The sequence below is a fragment of the Meleagris gallopavo genome, chromosome 1 (assembly GCF_905368555.1).
Source record: "Meleagris gallopavo chromosome 1, MGAL_WU_HG_1.1, whole genome shotgun sequence".
Classification (NCBI taxonomy): Eukaryota; Metazoa; Chordata; class Aves; order Galliformes; family Phasianidae; genus Meleagris; species Meleagris gallopavo.
Genome location: NC_139404.1, coordinates 116,429,171 through 116,455,824, shown reverse-complemented (window position 1 = coordinate 116,455,824; position 26,654 = coordinate 116,429,171). Strand labels below are relative to the sequence as shown.

General features: G+C 47.9%; 1 protein-coding gene across 1 annotated transcript in view; it reads left to right on the top strand.

Moving 5' to 3' along the window:
• Positions 1–709: 709 nt before the first annotated feature.
• Positions 710–26,654, top strand: part of PTCHD1 (patched domain containing 1) — a 41,341-nt gene continuing 15,396 nt past the window's right edge. The window contains exons 1-2 of the mRNA XM_085210809.1: positions 710–1,817; positions 11,808–12,468. Of these exons, the coding sequence (XP_085066935.1) occupies positions 1,389–1,817; positions 11,808–12,468 (1,090 nt within the window). The 5' untranslated portion in view covers positions 710–1,388. The remainder of the gene's footprint in view (positions 1,818–11,807; positions 12,469–26,654) is intronic.

Genomic DNA, 26,654 nt, shown 5'->3' with positions numbered 1-26,654 from the left:
TGCTCTTTGTGAGCTGCCAATGACAAGCAGCACAAGGCATGCACCCACTGGGCTGGAAAATGGTGAACTGGGAGAACCAGGGGGCATCAGTGGGCATAGCCCAGCTCCACTCAGACGATCCCCTCACTGACGGTGTTGAAAGCTACAAAACACTAGTCTAGCCTCCAAGAGCGACCTTGTTGTGAGGGAAGAAGTGAGTCCGATGGCAAGGTGGCCTTCTGTGTTACAATATGAACTCGGGTCAGACACTGTAGAGATGCACAGGGAGGGACGATGTCAGTCAGCCCAGCAGTAACCGCACCAGGGAGCCGCCGCTGCTCACACAGCGTAACAGGTGTAACACCCTCAGACTGAAACTTCCCTTTCGCCCACCAGCAGGCAGCACGCCGGCAGCAGCCGGGCCCTCACACCAGCACCGCCGAGCTGACAACTAAAAGCCGGGGGCAGCTGACGAGCGCCAGGAACCCGAACAGCTTCTTACCCCTTGTCAGAAACACACGTTTTCGCCCGCTCTGGTCTTTAAGCTCAACATGTGGTTTATAGGGAGATCGCGCCCCGCGCCGGGAGACACCGCCGGCGCCCGGAGCCGCCCGGGGGCTATTCGGGGGTCCGGGGTACGGCGGCCCGGGCAAGCGCGGCCCCGCCGCAGGCTCCCGGCCTCCCTAATGGGCATGTGCGGAACGCGCCGCACATGCCCACTCTGCCGCCTGAGGCCGGGGGCTGCCGGGCAGCGGGGCTCGCCGTCGGGCTTCCCGAGGCGGCCGAGGGCGCCCCGTCCGCGTCCGGCGGCGGCTCCGCGGGCGGAGGGCATCCGCGAAGCGCTCTCGGCTCCCTCCGCGGGGATCGGCCACCCTCCGTCGCCCGTCGGGGCCGCCCGGGCTCGCCGAGGCGGGCGGGGATGTGGCGGCGCGGCGGGCGGGGCCGGGCGGCAGCCGGGCGGGGCGGGGCGCGGCGCGGCATCCCGAGCGCGGCCCCGGCGGGAGGCGCCGCCCCGCGTGGCCCCTCGGCGGAGGGCGCCGGCGGCGGGGGCGCCGCGGAGGGTTGTCCGCGCCCGCCCCGCCCGCCGCGGCCGGCGGATTAGTCAGCACTCTGCGGGCGGCCCCGCGCCCGCGCCAACTCCGCGGCGGGGGCGGGGAGCGGCGAGCGGCGCCGGCCGCTGCCCGCGGCCAGGGGCGGCAGCGGCGGGGCGGCAGCCCCCCCCTCCCGTCCCCTCCCCGCGGTCCGCGCGGCCGCCCGGCGGCCACAGGCAGGAGCGCCTCGGCCGCCCCGCGCGCGCAGGCGGGAGGGAGGCGGCGCGCCCCGCACGGCCGCACGCAGACGCGCGGCGGCGGCCCCCGGCCCCCCGCAGCCGCGGCCGGCGGGGAGGCGGCGCCCGGCGGGGCCGCCCCATGGTCTTGCGGGGGCCGTGGGGGAGCCGCGGGGGCCCCGGCGCGGCGCTCGCCCTCCTGCGCGCCCTCCGCACTAGGATGTTGCGGCAGGTCTTGCACAGGGGGCTGGGGACGTCCTTCTCCCGGCTCGGCCACTTCGTCGCCAGCCACCCGGTGTTCTTCGCTTCGGCGCCCGTGCTCATCTCCATCCTGCTGGGCGCCAGCTTCAGCCGCTACCAGGTGGAGGAGAGCGTGGAGCACCTCCTGGCCCCCACCCACAGCCTGGCCAAGATCGAGCGGAACCTGGTGGACAGCCTCTTCCCGGTGAACCGCTCCAAGCACCGGCTCTACTCCGACCTGCAGACGCCGGGGCGCTACGGCCGGGTGATCATCACCTCCTTCCGCAAGGCCAACATGCTGGACCAGCACCACACCGATCTCATCCTCAAGGTAACCGCGGTCCCCGCCGCCTCCCGCAACAGTTGGGAAGCGCGCAGGGGGCACCGCACGGCCGGCCCCGCGCTCCTTCCCTGCGCTCGCGCTTGTTTTATCCGAGTTGGGGCGGCTCGGGAAACTCCGACTCTGCGAGCGGCGGGGAGCACGGCGAAGGGCAGCACCGAGCCGTCTCCCACAGCGAGCGCAGCCGGCAGCGCTGACAGCAGCTATCTGCCCGCGGCGCGGAGCGGGACGTTCCCCGCAGCGTGTGCCGGAGCGCTGCGCCGCGGTGTCGGAGCGGGGAAGACGGGAGCGAGTGTGTGCCGGGGAGGGTCGAGCTCACCGGGCAGGACTCGGATGGTGCGCATAGCCCAGAGGTGTGGCAGGCTCAGCCCCACGTCCCCTCTGTTGCTGTACGGTGTATGGAAAGCCCGAGGGCTCGGCACCGCTTGTCTCCCCTTTGTCGGGCTGTCACACCGCGCAGAACCAGCGTAAATTCTGTTCAGCGGCTCCGGGGAGTGCCCCTTCCCTAGCGAGAACATGGGCGCAGATAGCGCGTGTAGGCACTCTGGGGAGATGCGCCCCTCGCTAAGCACGGCAATAACTGTTACAGTGGGCTCGTGGGTGTTTTATTCCAACTGTAGCCGTGCAAAGAGCGGTAGTGCAGTGCCCCTCCGTGTGCTCCGTTTCCCTTTTTCTCTGTATTGCCCAGCAGTGCTGGACACGCCGCGCTGCCGAGCGCAGGCACAGAGATGTATGTCACCGCCGAGCGAGAAAACTCCAGAGGCGGTTTTCATTCCTTCATTTCCTTGTGCCGTGGATTGCATCCGCATCCAGCGCACACAGTTACTCAGTCATAGGGTAATGATGGCAATGGATTTTTTCCTCTGCGCTGCTGCTTTCTCTGGACATCTGTGGTTCTATCGATAGCACAGTGACACACAAATAAATGCTACGCTGAAGCTCTCCACGAGCAAACTTCTGCGTCAGATTTATCATATCAGCCAAAGAGCCATAACTTAGAAAGTTGTCAGCATTTAATGCTGCCTCATTTTTTAACACACAGAATTTGCCAACAGAATGATTATTTCTTATTTGGTGAGATAATTAACACCATTGCCGTTTGCCTGTTTACTCATACTGTTAATCTGACGTTGTCAGGCATCTTTGATGCATTATTTCCAACTCCTTGCTTATCTAATTAATCCCAGCCCGCCTTCTGCGGAAAAGATCCCATCCGTTGTCCCAGCTGTGTTTCTGTCTGTGCAGACTGAGGTGCCCAGCAGGTCAGCACAGCCACCCGGGAAGGAGAGCTCCTGGCTCCTCGTGTCACCATGCTGGCTGCGACGCAGGGCCATGTCGTTCTGTGTCAGCAGGGCTCACCGAGAGGAGGCAGAGAGGGGCCATCAAGGTTCTCCTACACACGTATCCATACGTGGAGGGCAAAAGGGAGCAAAACCATCTAAAAAATTCCCTCAGGCTCCATGGCAAAGCCATGCACCTCTAGATGCTGCGCATCAGTGTCATCCCACCTGTGAGTGGTATTATACTGCTCATCTCCCCTTTCCTGGGGGAGCATTGCCTCCCCGAGGAAGAACTTTTCTGGGCTCCCTGACCTGCTGTCCTCTATCTTGCCAGGCAGGGAGTGCCCAGCGCTGCTACTGCTGCCCTGGTCTCATGGAGGGGGAAGATATGTTCTCTGTCTGCGGCAGAGGAAGAAGTGAGCTTCCATTATCATCCCCTTGGTAAAGGGATATGAAGTTTTGGGGTCTGAACAGCTGAAACTTAGTGGTACTGTCAAAAGTTAGTCACTATAATACTCTAATTAATTCATTCATTATTGTGGTAAGTTCTTCGGTGGCTTCTCTGAAGTGCTGTGGTTAGCGCAGTGCAGTTCTGACAGGTGCACTGTCAGCCCAAGAAGCTCCAGGTGCCACAGCTACACAGCACCCTGCTGGCTGGCTGGCAGTGGTGGTGAAGGGACCAGCCCTGTGCCCAAACCCCAGGCGTGTGCCCCAAGCAGGAGCTGACAGCCCGTGTGTGCCAGTTGGCCTTGTTGGGTGCGCTAGCTGCTCCGTGCAAGACTCTGCTCTCATTAGCAGGGAAGCATGTGACTGCCTTCTTGTAATAGCTTTGATTAAATTGGGTAAATGTCCATCCGTAATTCCCATAACTCTCCCCATAAATGCTTGAATTGTTTTTGCGCCTGCCATCCATCGTGTTTCAGGTGGTGTGGTCGTCTGTAGAAGAGAGACAGAGGAGAAACCTAAACCTCCTGATTCTCTGGCCTTGAACAGATAATCCAACTAAAGCCTCTGGAGAGTCTTGGTGGGCAAGAGATGATCCTGAAGCTGAGAGATAATGGAGGGAAGTGATGAAATTGTGCTCTACAGCTGGGCACAAGGCACTAGCTGTCAATGTGTAGGGCCTCTTTCTTCTTCAAGATTTCGCTCTGTCAAAAGAAAGATTGGAAACATTGACACCCAACTGAAGAAGATCTGTGCTTATCCCTGTATTTCCAAGAAGCATTGGAGAAAGAAAAATAATTTGGATTTTTGTTGTGCACCATCCTGCAGAAGTTCAGAAGATCGTGTAATTTCTGTACAACTCATCTAAGCCTACAATTCGGTCTGAAAAGAGTGTAAGAGCAGCCCCCTACCAGGTCATTGCCTTATTGCTACTTGCAGCTAGAAAGTTGGCAGGTTCAAGACATGCAGGCTCGCAGAAAATGCGGACCTGACCAGGTGTTTTGAACCCTTGAAAGTACATCCTGATTAAGCCAGGATTTGAGACACCCATCGTTTTGAGCCTCTTCATTCCTCCATATTTACAGTGAGTTAACTGCATTATTCTACAATCTAATTTAGTTTTCTTATGAAAGCTTCCTTTTTTTTTTTTTTCAGAAGAATATCCTGTCTTCCACTTTTATTAGTGTACATTACATTAACACAGTATATTTTATTTATTTTTTTTTGCCAGTAACTCTACTTAAGATGCACAGATGAAAAGGAAATGAAATGTGACATTCCATACTGAAAGGGATTGTATTTACAGTTTGCCTGTATGAAAGTCTGTAGATGAAGGTTTATTTCTTAAAGAAACCTGTTCTGACTACAGAGTTTCAGACTCTGGTTATGCATTGCCTCTTTCTTATGAACTGGCCATCAGTGGGTATAGTTAGCTGGTTAAATAGCTATTGGCAAATGCAAGCATATACTGAAATTAGATATTCACGTGTAAGGACACATTTATTTAAGTGCTGCATAACTTGTGATTGTTGCAAAACAAGACTGTTGAACTCTAAATTTTACTTGTTTGGATTTCTTTTCCTCCCTCTGCCCCTTAATTGCTGTGTCTGTGCCCATGTGTGCCTGCACACTCTGTCCACAGCCCGCCCAGATTTCCCCATTTATTTTCTATGTGTGAGGAAACTCGTGGAGGAAACAGCTATGTTTATGTTCCCATGTTTGCGTTATCTCTAATTGTTTTGCTGTACCAACATGGCATGCTGAAGCTATTGTTTCAGTGCTGGCTGTAGCAGAACTGAGGGCTGGGTCCGGTGCAGCTCTGACTAGCGTAAGCACCCGACCCTGCATTTCAAAACTTCGCTACTTCTGAATGCTTGGATGCAGACAGCCAGCTGCAGATCTAGCAATGGATAAGTAGTCTCCACCTTCTCTGCATAGCTCCCGCGCTAACGGCGCTTCTTAAAGGAATTGCCAGCAGAACAAATAATGAATTCTGCTCCAAAAATTAAAGGATGAAGTCATGTCTTCAGAGCAAGGCTGTAAGATGAGGGGAAGAGTCCTAATACAAGAAAAACAAGGGTGTGAAAGCAGCAGAAGTGCAAGCCTGTTGTCATAGCAGCACAATGCTGCAGGGCTAAAATGTGTCTTATGCGAAAACAGATGAGAATTAAGATACACAGGTGAGATCTGGGCGCAGCCAGGGAAGACGGACGGCCAGCAGCATGCTGCAGAGGGGCAGCCACCAGACATGTGGTCATCACGCCAGGTTCTGCCTCCTGTGGCACAGTGCTTGAGGGGACAGAACCTCTTGGGGGGATGTCATGCTCCAGGGGAGGGCCCAGGGGTCAGAGATGCCACACAGTGTGGCCACCGAGGCCTGGCCACTGATGTCCAGGTGGTGCTGCAGGAGTGCAGCTGACTAATGTGACCACGCAGAGGATTCCTGACTAAGTGACCTGAAAAACAGCCTTGACGTTGGGGTGTATCAGACGACCCCCTCACTCCTGCTCAGGCAGAGGACAAGGAGCAGATACATTGATGAACATGAAGGACTGTGAGCTTGCAGCTCTAGAGGTTTTGCAGTGAAGTAAGAGCCATCTGCCATACTTCAGCTGGAGGAGCCCTTCGTGAGGGTGGCCACTGCATCATCTGCCCCCCAAGAGGTGCTGTAAGGACAGAGAGAAGACAAGCTGATGTGTGATCAGTAGCAAGAGTGGAGTCTTCCTCTCCGTGCCAAACAATGAGAAGTGGATTTCAGAGCCCTTGGCTAGGCTCCACATAAGAAGCCCACTTGTGCTGCCCACTTGTCACATCCTCCAGTAGCAGTCTGAAGAATACAGCCCAAACCAGTCTGTATTCCTCTTGGTGAAACAAATCCACGTAAACTTGCCATGCTGCCGGTGAGAATTAAGATCACATTCGTTAGGAAAGCTTCTCCACTTCAGAGTAGAAATGTCTTAGCTCACAATTACCTGTAGCTACCAAGTGGATAGGCAGGAGTGTGTACATTTATACGTATCTGCCAACATACATGTTTGAGCAGCAGTAGTTGCCCCTCAGTTGATGCTTTGTGCTTTGAACAATTTTAGATTTTAATTAAATGAAGATTGTTTGGAGAAGATACAATCCACAGTGTTTTAGGCAGCTGGAAAATTAGTTGTAAAAATACATCACTTCCATAATTATTATCTTAGCATATTTACAGGAAATCTGATTGTAGGACTGCTGGAAAAGGAGTCCAGCTACAATTTCTAATGTGTTCTTCAAGCCGTTAGGATCAGCCAGTCTATTTCCTTGGCAGTGCATGCAGCCCCCATCCTTGGTTGGGAGGTTGCTGGCACCAGCAACCACTGAAGCCCTGATTTAATTGCTGAAGGTCATGAATTTATTGACAGATATCACTGGACCCAAGTGCCCACGCTGGCCCCGAGGCCTGGCCCTTCTTAGAAGCTCCTTGCTTTCCCTGTCCACATCTGTTCCTAGTAGTTTAATTCTGCCCGTGTCTGCACAGTATTGTCTTTTGTGAAGCTCTGTCCGTCTTTTCTCTCATGTAAACCTTTTGCTTTTTCACTGAGGTGGTCTCTCAAAGTGAATAAAAAAGCGCTCTGCAAAGGTAGGACATGACAAAGATTACTGAGATAGCAGAGGCAGTCCAAGAAAAGTTTTTTCCTCTCTTCATTTTCCTTGGCGCAAGTACCCCATAAAAATTACCAGAAGAGTGAGCCAGCTTTGCATGAGAATGAAGCCTGTATAGAGAACCACTGTTTCAAACCAGAAAGCAGTTCAGAGCTCAAATCAGAGCTGGGATTTTAAGCAGTAATATGTAATGAGTTCACTCGTTACTTTATTTCTGACCCATCTCAAGCCTTCCTTCACACCATGTGATCAGTGAAATCTGAGGTTCTTGGAAAAAAAAAAACACTTCAGGCGCCAGTGATGCTCTAGGAAACCACAGATTTGGTAAAAATGACAGTAAAAAAATAATTAGTTGGCAACACTGGAAAAGGTGAAGCTCGTATTTAGTTTTAACCATCAGACAAAGACTGAAGGAATCAAATATTAGCAAAGGCAATGTAATACGGCATGGCAAAGATCTTACTCCCATGAGTAAAACATGACTCTGTGTGCCAGCTCATTTGCAATAGGGGAAGACATACGTATATCTCACTAGTTTTATCTAGTTGGCCATTCATCGACTATATGTCAAGTAACAAAGCTTGTTCAGGTCCTTATGATGAGTAATGTCACCTATAAAACACTGCACAACACTGCTCCGCAGAAAAGCCAGACACCTTCTCACAGGCTGTATGACAAGCACAGGCTAGCTATGTGTACCCTTCATTCTGCAGCTGGTGGCAAACCCAGCTCCCAGGGTCAGGCTGTCCTTCCACAAATGAGAAGTGGGATGAGAAACAGAATAGTAGGGAGCTGGCACAGCTGCCCAAAGAAGCTGTGTTGCCCCATTCCTGGAGGTGCTCAAGGCCAGGTTGGATGGGGTCCTGGGCAGCCTGAGCTGGTGGGGGGCAGCCCTGCCTACGACAGAGGTTGGGGCGGGTTGGTTTTGGAGTCCCTTCCAATCTAAGCCATTCTATGAAATGGGAGCTTGATGAAGCTGACACGTTTGCAGGCTGTGTGGAGGTCTGTGGTGGACTCACTGATGGTCCCTGCCTCCTTGGACTGCACAGATGAGGAGCTGGGCCTTCATGGGCTTTCACTGGACTAGCAGATGGCAAAACATGGCTGTAAAGGGTTTCTGGGATCAGAGCATTTTGCAGGTGAATCGGCAGTTTCTGAGCCCTCCCTGCTGTGACAGAATCTGTGTGTCTTGTAGGAAGGTTCTTATAGTCTGACCAAGCTATCAAACCCTGGCAGCAGACACTTGCTTCTGCATTACAAAAAGGACTTCTGTGTAAAGTGGTGGAGCTAGCAGTCTTCCCTTCATGTGGCTCCTTGGATCTTCTGCATGGACTGAAGAGAAAAAGCAGCATCCTGGCACCCCACCATACCCACAAGCCTCACCTGCTGCTGCTTGCAGGGGGGGATTTGTCTTTCTGTTGGAGCCACCTTTACTCCATTTGAAGTGAACAGATCGGCAAGCATGGGGCTTAAAGGCCAGGACCAAGGTGTTTCTGTCAAAACATGGTGAGAGAGGGATGTAAGTTGTTCTGCTGAGAGATTTAGACTGGATATAGGGAAAGTTTTTTACAGTAAGGGTAGTGAAGCACTGGCACAGCTTGCCCAGAGAGGTGGTGGATGTCCTGTCCCTGGAGACACTCAAGGTGAGGCTGAAAAGGGCTCCGAGCTCCCTGACCTAGCTGTAGGTGTCCCTGTTCATTGCAGGGGAGCTGACCTTTAAAGGTCCCTTCCAACTCGAACCATTCTATGACTATATGAGTCTATGATTGTATGACTGAGCACTTTCAGCCAAAAGCAGCGTGTGCGGCCGTGGCCAGCAAGCTCCAGCAGTGCTGCACAGCCCTCGTGCTGCAGCACTCCAGCAGCATTCCCAGGAGGAGAGCTGCCTCCCAGGTCGCTTGCATTGCTTGCTAACCAAACGGGATGTGAGCGATGAGCAAGCAGTGCATGTCTCCCTTCAAGGAAAGCTATTCAGGCAGCCTTTGATATTCTTTTAGCTCTCCATCTCTACTAATAGGATCAGCAAGGATAAGAAAACAGTTGGGTAAATGAGAATCTGGTTGGATTTATTTAGGATATAGTTCCCTGCTGTTCAGAACTGAGCATGATGACGTTGTCTCCATCAGGGCAATCCATCCTCCTACTGCTGGCAGACCCAGGCTTCTGGCTGCTCTGTTGTGTCAGGATGGGAGCAGTGTGGGGCCCTGAGCCCAAAATCATTGTGCCCAAGGAGCAACACGTATTCAGCCTTCCGTTGAAGATGTTACAGCAGCTGTGACAGCTGAGGTTATTTTATAACCTAAATATTGAAAGTGGTTCAGATGTATAAGAAAGCAAATGCAGCAGGGAGAAAGGGCAGGTAAATAGCAGCACACACAGTTTGATAAAACTTGTGTGACAGTTCCTTTCCTCTGTTTTGTGTCACCTGATGGATCCTTTCTGAAGCAGTTGTACTGTTAATCCAATACGAGCAGTAAATTCCTTTTGTTGCTCCTAGTTGTCCTCAGCTGCACTTCTCTATATGACATCTGGCTTTACAACTGTTGTCAATGAAATACATACAGCAACTGCCATTGTAAACAAATTCAAATCAGATGTCTGTCTTTGATTCAGTAAGCCAGGGCATTTTCCCCAACCATACCTTTGAATTCAATGCTCTAAAACAGCTCTTGAAGAACTTTGCAAAAGCAAGCTGGAAAGATGGGAAGAATTCCCAATGGAGGATCATTTCTCTGACACTTTCTTGCAAATCTCTTTATTATAGTTTTAGAAGAAAGGTTGTGCAAGAACTCCTAATCTGTCACACAGAAAGTTACTTGTTCTCCCACCAAGATGGAAAATTTCTTTCTCACCGTGATAAGGACCTGTGTTCTCCCAATGGCATGAAAAGGTTCATTAGTTCAGTTCATTTCTCAAATCTGTCTTTCTAATGTCAGTACTGAACTGTTCTTGTGTAGAAAATAAAAACTGCTCAAGTGTGTAAAAAACACACCTCCAAGCTGCTGGAGAAATGCTGAGATTATAAGAACTTTGTATTTTTGCAGATATGACATCATATCAACCTGAGGAATGGAGGCGGCTTGATTAAATTTATACTCCATCACAGACAATACAATATAACTGTAAAATAATCAGATTGATAGTATCATCCAAGTGGCATTGGTTTTATTTTTCTGCAAATAGGTCTGAAATAGCACAGAGATATCTCTACAACCATTTAAGTTCTACAGGATTTTAGCCCTGAGTATTAGATGTGTCATCCGCTGTCACCAGACGAGTATATGAGCTGTGCTGCTGTGCCATGTGCTATCTTCTGCTTTATAATCAGAGTTTCTCTTCAGAAGGAACTAGTTCCATTAGATGTCACTTAATCCCAGCCTCTACTGGGCGTAGCAACCTACTGTCCTCCTTGGGAAACTGTATGCAGGTGTAAAACAAGGAATTGTGTCCCCTTAGTCCATCCTTTTTGTCTTGTTCAAAATCTTAAGGCAGAAAGTGTCCATTCCCCCTTTAGAGACAAGCTGAATGTGGGCTGCCAGCCTCAGGCCGTGCCAGCACTGGGCAGCAGAAGCAGTGACGTGTGGGGGTCCCAGCGTTGAGGTTCAGATGTCCCCATACCCGCTCAGGACAGCAGAGGACACTCAGCCACTAGGGCTCAGACTTGGTGGGAGGAGAGGTGGTCCTGGCCTTGGCAGCACCCTTATGGGAGGTATTGGTGTCTTTTGCACAGTGAACGCAGTACACCAGGAGTTGCATGGTGACAGCAATGATTCAAGGTATTTCATAAGGAAAATACCCCCAAACCAGCTTGCACTTTGCTAAGACTCCTTACATTAGCAAGCTCAGTGCTCTACTTCTGAAAAATACTGCAACCCCACTTGTTAGCGCTCTTCCCTTAATGTCTTTTAGATGTCATGTTTCTTCTGCATTAATTAAAATGGATTCAGAAGGGGTTGTACGATTTTTCTGTATTTTGTCAGAAGAGAGCATAATCTTTCTGCCCTTTTGATGCTCCAAAATAACTGAATGTGCTTTGGATCAGAGCTCATGGAAAATTTCAGCAGGATGTAAAGCAACTTTTAAAGCAGGGCTGCATTAAAAGCTGCCTGAAAGCAAACAATAAGCAGGGATAGCCCACGGGTTCTAAAGTGAAGGCTTCCTCTGATAAACAGAGGAGAACACTGGTGACTGTTCTGTGACTTCTCGCTCTCGGGTAGGCAGAGGGATTGATGGGGTCGAGGTGGAGACAAAAAGCGGATGGTTTAACCAGCGCCAGCTCCAGGTGCTGATGATCCCGTCCCTCCTCTGCGGGCTGCATCCCAGCTTCCTCCCGCAGCCTGGGGTCACCAGCGTGACGACATCCCCTGTGCCAGCCAGGCTGTGCCTGCCATCCCACCTGCCTACGATACCAGCAAGGGACGCAGGAGAGTGATGCTGCTATTTTAATGCATGCTTCTTTTTTGCGCTGAGTTTGCCGTGAGTACCGCAGCCACCAGAATGCTCACTGCTGTTGTCTGGCTGGAATAGGAGAGGGACGGAGGCCGCGAGCCGCTGTTGCTCTGGCTGCTGCCGAAAGGGATGAACTGATGAATAACGTCTGTGATTTCTCTTTCCCTTGTAGTTGCACTCTGCTGTGACCAGGATCCAAGTGCAAAGACCTGGTTTCAATTACACGTTTGCCCATATATGTATCCTGAACAATGACAAGACATGCATAGTGGACGACATAGTGCATGTGCTGGAGGAATTAAAGGCTGCTCGTTCTTCTAATCGAACTAATTTTGCAATCACTTATCCGATTACTCACTTAAAGGATGGCAGGGAAGTGTATAATGGGCATCAGCTTGGTGGGGTTACTGTGCACAGCAAAGACCGGGTGAAGTCTGCAGAAGCCATTCAGCTCACCTACTACTTGCAGGCAATCAACTCCTTGAATGACATGGTGGCAGAAAAGTGGGAATCCATTTTTTGTGACACTGTTGAACTTTTCCAGAAATCCAACAGGAAAGTCAAAATGTATCCTTTCACTTCTTCTTCGCTGAAGGAGGATTTCCAGAAGACGAGCAGGGTGTCAGAACGCTACCTGATCACAAGCTTGGTCCTTGTGGTCACCTTGGCCATTCTCTGCTGCTCCATGCAGGATTGTGTCCGCAGCAAACCCTGGCTTGGCCTGCTGGGATTGCTGACCGTGACCCTTGCCACCCTGACTGCAGCCGGGATCATCAATCTCACTGGTGGGAAATACAATTCCACCTTCCTGGGGATCCCCTTCGTCATGTTAGGTAACTATCTCCTACTCTCTCTTTTGTGTGTTTGTGCCTCCCTGACGCCTTTCCCAGCCGGCGGAGAAGCAGCACTGCATGACTCCCAGTATCTGCTCCCTGTAACACTGCCCCGTGCCAAATCCGCACCGCCTCATTTCCTAAACAGCTTGTGCCGTGCCCGGACGTTGCGATTATTTCTGGGTTTCTGCTGTATGGCGCAGTGCCCACGTGGTGGTGAGGACCAAGTACGTGCTGCTGCCATGCGCGGTGCAAGGAGCCCTGCTGCTGCTGCTCTGCGTTTCAGTGGCCAGCTTTAGGAGACCTGCGCGTGGCTCTCTTGCTGGACTGGCAGTATCGGCTGCCCTGACAAATAAAGGGCGGATGGAGAGCTCGCTCCTTGGCAGAGCAGAGCAGTGCAGGGCAGGAGGTCCCTGTGGGTTGTGCTGCAGCCCCTCGCTGTGCTGCGGGATCTTTTCTGGAGGATGGGAAGGAGGGCAGGAGGAGGACGGGCAGGTCCCAAGCTGCGATCTCGTGCCTTTGTGTTGGTGCCGGTGCTTCAGGACGTTTGCCCTCCAACCAGACAGGCAGGGGGCTTCCCAAGGGGCAGAAGGAGTTTTGGAGATCTCACAGCCTCTGTGTTTGTGTTTGGTTCATGAGCAGCGTGAAAAGCTCCACGTGCCGTAGGTGTTTAATGTGCCCTCGTTCCCAGCATTGTTCATTGGTGGAGAATAATACATGCATTGATTTGATCACAGCTTTCCCAGCTGAAAATGAGTGCTCAGGAATACTTCAGATTTCAAGAGTAAGAGTGCCTTCGCTGACTTAGTCGCATCATGTAGTGATACGTCACGTTTCAGCATAGCTGTTTTTATATTGAGCACCAGGTTCCTGTGCCATGCCCATGCTGTATATGTGGTATTGTTGCACTTTAATTAAAGACTGTGCTTCAGTGCCTCACACTACCAGCTAATGTGCAGAATGTATTTGGTGACAAAGAGAGTTCAGCTGCATTGCATCGGCTGCACGTGTCACTCTTGTTTTCAGGTGATATCCATGTAAATTAAACTGCCTCATAATCTAGAGGAGAAACAACACAAGGAGTCAGAGTCGAAGGCTTTCTGACCGGGGTCTTTGTTTTCTTTTGTGGGTTCTTATGTTTATGCATGTGTTAGAAAAATCTCTTTCTCAAAGTAAGTAGTCTGTGTAAGCTACAAAAGAGTAGCCATAGCAGGAAAACAGTCTGAAGTACAGCCTCTGAAAGGATAGTGCCTGGGGAAGCTTACTTTGAAATATGAAATATTACCTCTTTTTAGGGAGCAAGGCTGCTGCTTTCCGGGGCAGCTTTTCAAATCATGAGTTCACTGATAGTAGCTACACTGAGATTTTGAATCCTTAAATATTACAGATCATTATAAAAAATCTGGTTGTGCTTAGTGAGTTTCAGATGCACAGCTCAGCTCTCACTCTGAGCAAGCCAGGGCAGAGCAGTGCATTCATGGGAATCTCACATGCTTCCTTGACTTCATTGAGGTTAGAATTTTTTAATGAGAACTGCTTTAAAAAACAGTAATAGCTGGAAAGGCATGACTTTTCTTTCTTTTTTTTTTTTTTTTTTTTCTGCTGCAGTAAAGCAACAAGATTCATCATGCATTTCAAAATGTGCTTCATTCCTATACATCACTTTGCTTGCAGAGGATGGTTTAGCTCAAGGTAGCTGAAGGCTGGAGACACAAACCACTTTCCATTATAGCTGGCTGAACTACTTCCACTTAATTTCAGTGACCATCAGATTAGATCATAGATTAACTGACCTTTAGAAAGCTAAAGGATTTCTGGCTAACAGTGTAGTCCCATAGCTATTACTCATAATCTCATGGCTAAAAGCAGAAATTAGATAGAAAAAACGCTTACGCTGGACACATTTCAGGCAAGGCCCCTCTGCTAGTATAAATCATTAATGAAGTTTTCTTGGTTTGTAGCAGCTGAGGATTTTTAACTTTCCATCAGCACTGTGAGTTGAGGGGGCTCCCCAGACATGGTCTGACCTCTGCTGCAGGACAACATCACGTCTTCCCCAGTCTGTCTCCTTGGAGCACTTCCCGCTGTTGCTCACTGTGCTACCTCTGCAGCATTGGCATCATGTCTAACCCAAATTCCCCTTTTGCAGCTCAGCTGCCCTTATTCATCCACAGCATCTGGAAAACAATGTATTTTCTTTTTCTTGACATATATGGGAACACTTCCAGTTATGCAGTCCTCTTCTGATCCATCCCAGCTTCCCTCAGGTGGTTCTTCCTGGCCTTGCAGCAAACTCATTGCTCTTGGCTGCTCCACATCCTCTATGGAGTGCGGTGCCTGGAGCTGGGCGCAGGATTTGGGCTGAGTCTTTCAGCACCGAGCAAAGTGGGAGGATTATTTCACACATCTCACATATGGCAGTCCTGTTCATATATCCCCACATGACATTCATTTTTTGCAGCAATCTGAAGTGGTTGGCGTTCGGTTTGTTGCACGCGGTAATTCACTGACCATGCGTGCTGCTTTCTGCCGTGTTTGCACAACCGATTGTTCCAGCACAAGGTTTACCCTTGTCCTTGCTGAATTTATGTCACACCACTGCTCCTGTTTGCGAAGTTCACCCTGATGTCATCACTGCTGTTCCAAGATACGTTCACTGAAGATGGTCAGCAATGTTTTGCAATTATCCACTTTCTCATATTTTCAGGAATTCCTTCTGGAATAGCTCAGGTCGTTCGTCCAGTCATAAGTTTGTCTTAATCATTTAGACAGTATGGCCGCAGAACCCTCGGTTCGGTGCGCTCTGTAATGCTCATTTTTACCCATCATGTTTCCCTTAGCATCCCTCAGCACCAGCCATTTCCAAGAACAAGCAATCTGCAGGGAAGGGTGCCAGCCTCTGTGTGTGTTCGTCCTTAGCTTCAGCACCACTGGGACAATTACAAATACTGAAATTAGCACAGCTGAGCAAGCTGCACTCCCAAGCTCAGACAGTGTGAGCAGGAAGGAACATCTTTTGCTTTCCCCACCTGTTAAATACAACATACTACTTTAAACCTCCTGTGCTTTGGATTTAATCACCTTCAGTGTACTGTCTCGTAATTTATTTTCCTCTTTAATTAAGGCAGGTTACAGTAGCTCAGCTGATGAAAGGTAACTCATTGAGTTGTGGTAACACAGGCACCAATGCCTGCCTGTACCCAGGGCCGATGCCTGTACAGGATTCCTCCTGCAAGGAGGCCAGCAGCTGTATGCTGCCTGCAGCCTCCCTCTTCTCCAGGGAAGGCTCAGCAGGTCCAGTGGGGATCTTCTCATCAGCTTGGCAGGCTCCTACCATTCATCTGGGTGTATTTAGAGTTAGCGTATGCCTTGCCGGTTCTGTGAAGCTGCCGCCACCTGCACTTTGCAGAGTTGTGTAAGGGCAGAGGTTCACATGGAATACTTGGCTGCAGTAAGTCTGTCCACTTTTGACCCTAAGAATTATATACCAAAAGAACAAATTCTTCCTAATTCAGACGAATTGAAAATAGTTGAGTTGTTGTGCCAGCTGAAAAGCAGAAACAAAATTCTGATTTCCTGCTGCTCGTTCCACTGAAATCTATAGATGTTTGGTCTGGCACAGATGCTAATGTATTCATTGCAAATTTTCCTTTATGCATTAAATATTGTTTAATAACTGCCAATCCTATAAAAATACCTGTTTCCTAAAAAAAAAAAAAAAAAAAAAAAAAAGTTCCACAAAACAAGGCACTGAACAAGCAGCAGGGCTGGCTGACTGAGATTCTGGCCTGAGTTTTTTACCCCCTGCAGGTGCAGCACAACACTAGACATGGGGGCTCAGAAGCAAACTGCATGCTGCTCTCTGTCCTTAAGGGGATACCTACAGGGGAGGGACACAGCTTTTCCCAGCCACCAACTGGGTGGCAGGGCTCAGTTCTGTAGAGTGATTGGTGGTGCCAGGCACTGCCAAATAGGGGAGAGACACAGGGCTGGCTCCACATGCTTATATTTAGCCTCGGATCCAAGGTGGAACTGGCGCGGAAAACACAGCTAGCAGTTAGGAGAGCAGCTTGAGTTTGAAGCTTTCTGTATACTGAAGGGGAACGAGCCTGGTGCCAAAGCTAACACAACAGGGAGGGACTCTCTTACTGTATCCCTCACTCCGAGTTCCTGAGTCATGGCACCCACGGCAGTGTGATCACAGCTTCTGGATACTGGGTTGGAGGGAGCACAGGGCAGGACTGTTTGGTGAGGGCTCTGCACTGGGGCCATGGGGATGCTGGAGGCTGGACAGCAAAGATCAAAGGGAGAAAAGGGCCGGAGCAGCCAGTGTGCAGCCCCTGAGGAACACAAGTTCTGCAGAGCTGGGCCAGCAGGGCTCAGGGTCCCTGATCAGGTTGCAAGGCACCAGCCTCACTGGGGAGTTGTGACATATGCCAGATTTGTAAGTCCTAAAAGTATTCATTATCTCCCCTATCAAGCACCCATGTGTTTGCTATATTCAATATACATATAAAGATATACAAAGAGAAAGAAACATCTCCTGAGGTACCCTTCAGTCCACACGTAAAGGTAACAGACACACAGATGTTTGACTTTGTATAACATTTTTCCACCGTTTTCTCTGCTGTCAGCTAATAAAAATGTGAAGTGTACTGAGCCTCTCTTGTCTTTATTCCCTGCACTGAGCTCTCTCACTTCTCTTGCCAGCCTGACCCTCCATCCCTGCCTGCTGGGGGAAATCTGCCCTTCTCAGCTGGGACATCACCCTATGCTGCCCCTCATCCCATTCTCCTCTCCCCCATCTCAGTTGCATTTTGGGCAGACCCCTGAAGCAGATCTCACCCATCTTCTCATTCCAGGTGCAGCACTCTCTTCCCTTATTCCAGCACTGCTCTCAGGGTATTTTGTTCTTCCCCAGCTTTCTTTGTCTTTTTCTCCTTGGCCGTAGCTGTATCCACTGCTCCAGCCCTTTTCTCAATGTTCCTCAATAGCATCCTTAGCTCCCAAATAGTTTCCCACCATACTCTGCAGTAAGATTGCTGCTGCTTCAGTTTTCCCAGTGATTTCCACTTGCATATTTTGCTCTGCCAAAGGCTCCAGGGACACCCTGGAAGCACACTGTTGTGGGTTTTTTTTGTCACTCCATCTGCTCAACCTTTCCAATTCAATCTTGCTCTGCTCAGTTATGTTCCTAATCAGTTTTTTTTTGTTCCTCGCCGCTCTGAGCAGCCAAGCATCTTCTGCAGTTCCTCAGCCATCTCCTGGAGGGGAATGCCCATGGCGCAGCCCTTCTCCCTTGGCTTACTACAGTTTTCTCACCCAAACTACGGCTCTCAACCTGCAGGCAGGTAGAAGAACCACCTCCTTCACCTGCTGGCCTCACTCACTCCAGTTCTCCTCCTGACAGATCTGTTGCCCTAAATCCATTGAGGAACCTGAACACCAACGAGCCAGAAGCATGGAAAGGACATAGGTTTAATATACACATAGTAGCAGTGTTTTAGACACTGCCATGACAACCCTTTTTTGAGCAGTGCAAGAACTGCATGTAAAGCCAGTCAGGTGTGATAGCAGCACAGCCAGCATGCGCTCATGTTCCCTTTTCACCACCACAGATACCAGTGAAGCCTTCACATGTGTATAGGCTGCTTGGTTTCAGAAGCATATCAGTGACTCAGGAAATACAGTGCTTTATGGAGAAGAGGAGCTGTGAAGAGGAGCTGTGGTGCCCCATCCTTGGAGGCGCTCAAGGCCAGGTTGGATGGGGCCCTGGGCAGCCTGAGCTGGTGGGGGGCAGCCCAGACCACAGCAGGGATGGAGTTGGGTTGGCTTGGAGGTTCCTTCCAACCCAAGCCCTTCCATGATTCTCTGATACTTTGCATACTAGACTCAGATGCTCCATGGAGACCTGGGGGAGATCATTAGGAGTTGATGCAACTTTTCATTTTAGGTCTCTATCACATTTAGTGCCTCTCGTAAATGGCATTCCCCAAACAGGAGGTGGCTGACAGGCACATATGGCAAGGGGCTGTGGTTTTCAGGTGATGAGACCTCTGTGTTCTGAAGGAAGACACTGGTGGAGATGGATTACGTTAAGTTAAAGTGGAATAAGTATGCGTGAGTTGTTTTGGTTTCAGCTTTCTCACCAGAAAAGGCAGCTTGAAGTGTGGTAAACTAATCCATATTCCACTGTGTCGTGTTCCACAAGGAAAAATCTCCTAGAAACAAATGATATTCTGGCTTGTGGGCTTAAAAATTCAAAAGAATGTAAAAGCTGATTTTGCCCCAGATACCTTGCTCTGCCATCAGTAACTGTCAGGCACAGTGTGTCACTTGGCTATTCTGCTGCGTGGTGAGCGTTAACCTTTCACAGATGATTGCAGGTAGCTTTCATTTACCTTTAAGTTATTGGCTTTTTTATACAACGTGCATAAAATCTGTTGAAAGCTCACTTCAGGGGGAAAATCCATTTGCAGTTCTCTAAGCATGTCAGATGCAAGACAAGCCTGGTGATACTTAACTGTATATCTGACAATCCTGTTGGCCATCAAGGCTTGAATTTCATGCATCTCAGTGAAGCTTGTTGGACACACTTGTCATTTTTTTGCCACCCCGGTGCAAGAGTTCCCCATCCCAAGTGGCCACTCTACTCCCCATGTGTTCCTCCCAGCCAGACTGAGCACTTCTGGCTCTGCTTCAGTTCCATCAGGTCAGCTCTGCAGAAGGTTCAGATAAGGGAGCAGATGATCATGCCGCACGGATGTAAATATTCCAACAGCTAAAATCAGATTTCATCAATGTTCAACTCCTTCCATCGCGCTGAGTGAAACATGACTTTCAACTTTTGCCAGGTCTTTTCCAAAAACAGTGGAAAGTAAGTCACACATTTAAACAGACTTGACAGTCTGCTATTTAAGCACCAAAACAGGCCTTTACCCATTCTTTAGGGGAATGAAATATTCCCTGTATATCTAAAAGTAGATTTTGAACCATAACTTGCTTTGCTTATCTTTCTCAAAATAAAAAAGCCACTCGAATTTCCTCTCAAATGTATTCCTGTTTTTAAAATGTGCTTATCTGACATTCTTGCTATCACTGTAACAACAAAAATTCAAATATTACACTCCTTCAAAAATAATGATCCAAGCAAAACACAGCATTTTCTCAAATGCTAAATCAGTCTTTTTAACTTGCATTGAAATAAATGGCACAATTCAAGATTAACCACATAGTTGCTGGATTACCCATATATCGTTATATGAGGGCTGCTCTGAAAGTAACGCCTCCTACTTTATGGTGTTAGCCCATGATGTCAGAAGCAGGTGGTGGTGGTATGACAGTAGAGGTCAAACCATCCCAGCAATATTCCATTACATTTCATTCCATGCAACAATTGAATTGCTCCACGAAGAAAAAAATGGTACCTACTGACATTCATTGACACTTACTGAATGTTTCTGGAGACTTAGCGAATGTGAGCACAGTGAGGGGTGGATGGTGCATTTCAAAAGTAGTGACAGTGACAGTGAATCACATCCACTGGTGCAGATTTTTCTGAGAGCAGCATGCAGGATCTTGTTCATTGCAGGTGAAAATGCAGAGCTCATGACACTGTTGAATAACAGTCTTTTGTAGCTGAGAATTTGCTCTGTCAAATAGTGTTACCATGTTCTTTGTTGCTGTTGTAGTTCTGTGTAAATAAATAGGAGGCATTATTTTTGGAGCAACCTATGTAATAACTGGTTTGATTTGAGAGTTTTGAATATAATTTGGTTTGATTTAAAAAATATCTTGAAAATGCACTATTAAGTGAGAAGATGGCTTTTTATAATGTATAGCTTTCATATCGACCGAAAATTAAAAGTGACGAATGATGTTACTGTCATTGCTAATTAGTGGTCACAGTAACATGAGGACTATGAGTCCTGAGGCATTGTTTAGTTCTAGCTATTTAAAATACTTCTGCTCTTTGCTTCTCCCAACAGACAGAAAAAATACAGGAATAACTGCATTTGTCTCATGTGTGTGCATGACTTCAGAGCCAAGGACTTCTGCCTAGAATGACTTTAGTTTCAATGGTATCATGTAGATCATGCTCTTAAAATTAGCTTGTGCTTTGTATTGGCTTCTGAGACATCTGATCGTTGTTGATTGTTTGCTGTGAGGGAAGATGGTGTATCCTGTATCCCAGTATCACTGGTCCTGAGTATTTACAGCAAGACAGAAAGCATGAGGGTGCTCCTTTCCATCAGCATATCCTTTGTGCAAATGTGCACTCAGAGTGATTCAGAAAGGGTGAACCCTGACCAAAACAGACAAAAGCACAGAGAGTGCTAATCCTATGCTGCATTCTCAAAAATTATCTTTAGAAACAGAGAGAAGATGGATGGGATATTAAATCAGACATTCAGAAAGCTGAGATCAGAACGATGCCGGGCAGCAGATCTGTGTGGGTGTTAGGAGCAAGCAAGCCCCTTTTGCGCTGTGCTTGGAGGCTCTGCGCAAGTCCTGAACAAGACAGAAACCTTGTGCTGGACTGCAAGAAACACACTGCTTTCCTGCCTACGCACTGAGCAATCTGAGCGCAGGCTGAACAGCCCAGAGAGTCTTTCTGCAAGATCTAAACCTAAAAATAACGCTGTGGTCTCCTAGCATAAAGCACGGAGCACCAGCTGATGATTTCTTCTCTGCGTGCAGCAGCTCGTGCTGCGTGGTGTGTAGGGACGCTTGCTCTGCATTGCTGCGCTCCTGTGGGCACAGCCACCCACAGCTGTGAAGCACAGCAGATACTTCCAGCTTAGTATTAAACATCTCTCTTAGTTTCCTGCCAAATAAATACAGCACAAAGCGCAATGATGATCTTTCAGGAGACTGAGGCAGGTTTTTGTCTGGTGTGAATAGAAGATGCTTGTATTTGTGGTCCCAGCAGCAAGCTGAGGACCATGGGCTTAACCAGGGCTTTCTGGCTGGGATGGATCCAAGGGAGCCTGGGGAGATTGGCCCCAGCAATTGAGAAGGAATGGCTGTATGCGGATGTAAAGCAGCCCCAGAGCCAGATCTGTTGCTGTTGTGCCTTAGTGCCCAGCAGACTGACACATAATCTCAGGAAGTATGCTTCTCTTTTGGGAGGATCCCAATAAAGTTGTTAACACCTGCAAGCACAGTGTACCTTATTAATATATATGTAAAATGTACTAATCTTTCAGACAGTAACTGCAAATACTGAACCCACCCAGCAGCGCTATATGCTTGAGATATACTGCCATAGCTGTTATCCAGTTATGATGCAGGTTAAGGAAGGCACTGTGATCTGTATAGCATATACCTATACCAATACCATCTATCTTGTTTTTCTCCTGTGCATTTCCTTACTATACCTGCAGGTACGTTTACTTGCCCCTTCAGCCTGTGCTTGGAGGTGTGAAGAAAAGTCAGGCTATGTGTTCTTGGCACACCACTCGTGTTGGGCAGGAGAACACATTCAAGATGGTCAGCTGCCTACAGTCAGTGACCTGTAGGTGTTACTCTTCACGGAAGTGGATTGCCAGAAACACAGAGACAAGCATAGAACAAGCAAGTTAGGCTTGCAGGGCATCAGAAGGAGGGCCATAAAGATGGTAAAGGGTCCTGAGGACAAGGCGTATGACAAGCAGCTGAGGTCCCTGTGTTTGCTCAGTGCAGAGCAGAGGAGCTGAAGGGAGGCCTGATGGCAGCTGCAGCTCCTCACAGGGAGCGGAGGGGCAGCGCTGAGCTCTGCCCTGTGTGACAGCGACAGGGCCCGAGGGAACGGCATGGAGCTGTGTCAGGGGAGGGGCAGCTGGGGGTCAGGGAAAGGGTCTACACCACAGGGCGGTGGGCATGGAATGGGCTGTCCAGAGCTGTGGACACAGCCCCAAGTGCCAGAGTTCAACACTCTCAGACATAGGGTTTGATTTTGGGTGGTGCTGTGTGGAGCTAAGGGTGGGACTCCATGATCCTTGTGGGTCCCTTCCAACTCAGGATATTCTGTGATTCTGTGATGCTTTTTTGCTCAGCAGAACTGCTTGGGACAGGAAAGTCTGCACACTTTGGGATGTCTGACTGTGCAGTGTCTGCCATCCACACCACAAAGCTGAAGTGTTACAGCACAGTGTATGGGCCACCAATTTCATCTAGAATGATACTTGTGTTACAAGAGTGTACTGATGGTGATTTAGCTTTTCAGGTCAATTCACACCACTAAATTGTGATAATCCCGGGGAGACGTGTTGTTTAAGTTAGGCTTGGTTCTAATTCTGTTTGCGTGCAGAAGGATCTGGATTTGCTATACTGTGTTGTTATTTTAGTGTAAATAAGGGTCTGAAGCTGGATGTTTGCTTCAGCTGGATGCAAATTCTCTTGCTCTTTCTGCTTATTCAGCCTCACTGTAAACCTGCAGTGTGTTCTGCATTAACATTGTGCCTGCTGGGAGAGGCCACCTGGAGCAGGTCACCTGTGTCCTCAGCAACTGGTCAGTTACAACTCCTGTGGCAAAAGGAGTCAGGATTAGCGTTTTCACTTGGCTTTTCATAAGATGGGTGCTAATGAGCTCACTGATCTATCTGGAAAAAGTAAGTCAGCACAGGGAAATTGTCTCAGCCTCTTTGTTGACATTACTGTGGCAAGCAATCACATAGCTGAGCGATGTACATTGTTATTTTTAATACTGTCAGCTAGGAAAATTCATTGCACCTTCATTATATCATATGTTATTACAGATATCGTTTTGGAAAGGGCAATTCCTGCAATATGATGCTGATCTCCCACAGACTAATTTTGCACAAGTGCAGTTCCTGAGAGCTTGCCTGCTCTGGCAGCAAGATAGGATGTGAATTTATAGCATCCTAGCTATTCTATGTTAATTCACTCAGTGTTTGTCTTTGTGGATGATATTTCACTCCACTTTGAATGTGAATTAAGTTGCTCTTCCAGATTTCCACAAACAACACTGGTGCAAGACAGCCATTGCTCTGTAAATTTGTACACTTCCTCACTGCACACTAAATTCCTCTTGCAGACAAGTGTTCCATTCACTGGGATGATTTCTGACTTGCATTAACCTAAGTGAGACTGCATTGCTATAGCTGAACCGATAGTGTTGTAAGGATAGAGTCATTACAATACAGGCAAAACCCTTAAATCAAAATCCCAACTTAAGCCTAGCGACATCCATGCTTCCACATCAGGCTTTGCTGGTCCAGTTCACAAGGACATATCTATGCATCCTGCCATGACTCATTCCCATTTTCAGCCCATCGTTCATGCCACTGGTGTCAGGAAAACAACTTGGATTAAAAAGTAACTCTCAAAAAATGTTGTGAATGTTTCTAATCCCAGTCATCCTGATGTGTCTGGTGCAGAGAGCAGCCCTAGGAGCAGGAGCCTTGGGAGCAGCAGGCAAGCAGCAGGCAAGCAGCAGGCTCAGGTAGGAGACGAGGAGCATAACAAAGGATGAGAAGGACCCCTCTCTCCAGCTTTGCTGCCAGAACAGCCTGCTGCCTCGGGAGCTCTCTGTGCTTGTACTGGGGCTTTGTGAGCTGGAATGCTGGTCAGTGGGCATCATCCATGCTAGTGTGACGTTCACCATGGCTGAGGCAGAGATCAGAGGGCATTAAGCTTTGTGTGCAGCTGTCCTAAAGTGGGATGAATGAAATTAATTGCCCATAAAACTCTGCCTTCCAAAGGAAGTGCAAAGAATGCAACTTCAGGGCCTTAAGGGAGATTTTATTCAGAGTGCTTTTGCTCAAGTATCAAACACACACAGGCACACAACCTTGCAAAGAGCAAGAACAAAACAAGACCCATAGTGTGCAGTTATTCTGTGACTTCATAGATGGGTAAAACTGCAAGGAACCAAAACTTCACTCTAAGTCATTCCCCATGCTTTCTCTTGCTGAAAGAGTCTGTTTGAATACTCAGACTTCCTCTTACTGTGATAAGATCAAAACCCCCCGACCTCATTTGTTTTAATGCCAGCCTGGAGCCTTAGCTGCCAGATGTCTCTTGCTTGAGCAACCACTTGGAGGAAGAAAGGAAGCACTTCTTTTCCAATATTTTAAAATGGTGTTAAAAGGAATGGTCACAGTGCCTATACATAAAGTACTGTTTAAAATTATATAAGTAACAATAATAATAAGTAATTGAAAATGTTGCCTTCGCTTTCACAACTTCCCACAAGATTTTTTTTCTCTTGTGTGCACTCTGACTGATTTTGCAGAGCATGTGTAGTTGATCCTGAAGGAGGCTAATGAAACTTTTTATAGCATTTTCAGGCTACTCATAAAAGCACTGTATTGAAACTAGGAATCACTTGTTGTTTTTATGACTGATATTGTTATTATTTTCTAAAATTAAAAATAGCCCATGCTAAATTTAAGGTCCTCCAAAATAATATATAACTGTGGCTATGCTCTGGTGGTTTTTTTTGTTTTTTTTTTTGTCTACAAAAGTCATAATTTCTGTCCTCAGTTGTCTAAGGCACGTGGTAGCGGAATCCGCTGCAGTGAAAAGTAGTAGAAAAGGAAAGCATGCACAAAAAGGTTTTGGTCCCTATTTCTTCCAATAGTTTTCTCATGTTCCTATAACATTTTCATTTGCCCATTCAGAATCTCTTTTCCATAAAATAATCCAGTCCTTCCTTGTACTCCGTGTTCTCGGCACATAGTTGTACAGCCTGACTGTAGGGCACGACCAGTGAATCATAATAGCAAATGTCAACAGCAAAAGATCTCCAATAGCCCATTAGCTGTTTGAGTTCATATTTGTTATTTACTGAGTGACGGTGAATAATGAACAAATTGCTGCAAATCATTACAGATTTGTGGCTAAGTCGCTAGTAAAAAGGGAAAATCGGTTAAAGTAATTACATAATTTATTTGCAATGGAAAAATTGCCTTGTTCTCATTAATATTATATAGGTTAGACATAGCACTAGCAAGAGAATAAAATCAGTTAGGGATGCAAAAAATGGAAACTAAAATTAGAGGAGAGTGAAAGAAATTCTCACAAAATGCCTCCACGAACCAATTATCAGCCCTAATCTCTGTAATTGAGACCTGTGCAAGCATCAGACAGCTGCAGATAGTCACTCCAAGTTTTGCCTGTAGTCAGTAGTTAGATGAATACATTAAGTTAGGTACATCTCATTATAGCTAAATCTTTGGTCAGCCTTCGAATTTGTGTATGAATTCAGATTTCATCTTTTACTTGTAGCATATGGGATCGGGCCAGTATGCAAGTCTGCTGGCCATCCAGGCAGGCCTTCTGAGAGGTAAATCAGAATTCTGTAGCTGTTGTACAAATGGGCACAGGAGTCCGAGAGCGTACCGTTGAAGGAAAATGACAGTTCCCAGCACACAGATTGAGTAGTGAGGGGCCAAGCCTAAAATAGAATGGTATCTAACTATTTTTCCATTGGCTTTGCGAAGCGCACAAGGGCATGCCTCTTCATGCATTTGCTTGAACCGTCCTCCAAATCAATTGCCATTTTAGGATAGTCTCAAGGACTGTGTAGAAGCAAGAGATGTCCTGAAAGTGTTTTTATGTTTCCTCTTTAAAGAAAATACAGAGTATCAGGAGTTAGTCTTATCAGACATTATGCAAAATCTTATGACAGATAAAAAATCCTGCTCAGCTTCATATCTAATTAGCTCTAATATTTTTTTCATTGCAAAGTCAAAGGCTGTCCGAATTAATGCAGCTATCTGAATATTTTTAGTCAGGAGCCTATTAATGCTGAAATGTTGTTTTGCAAAAACGTGCTATAACTAAAGCTCATGATGGAAGTAATTTGTAATATTCAATGACCTCATTTTATACTGTTTTGCTCACTAGAAGCTAATGTATACGATGCCATGTGAAATTTTCAGAGAAGCCTGTCTGCAGGACTTATGGGAGCCATAAATGGATTAAACCTCTCACTCCCTGCTTTGGCAAGTGATCAGTTACATTTAAATAAAGGTCAGTCTGTCTTTACAAAGAACACACTGGAAGCAAGCTTAATAGCTTTCCCTACTGAGCCTAGAACATAACTATTTGAAGCATAATTAACAGCAGGGTGCCAGTCACTGATTGTGCTTTTTGCTTTATTTTACGTCTGGGGAGTTCCAGTATTCCCCATTAGTTTTAAGAGAGGGCACAGTGCTAGTTATCAAATTGACAGTCTT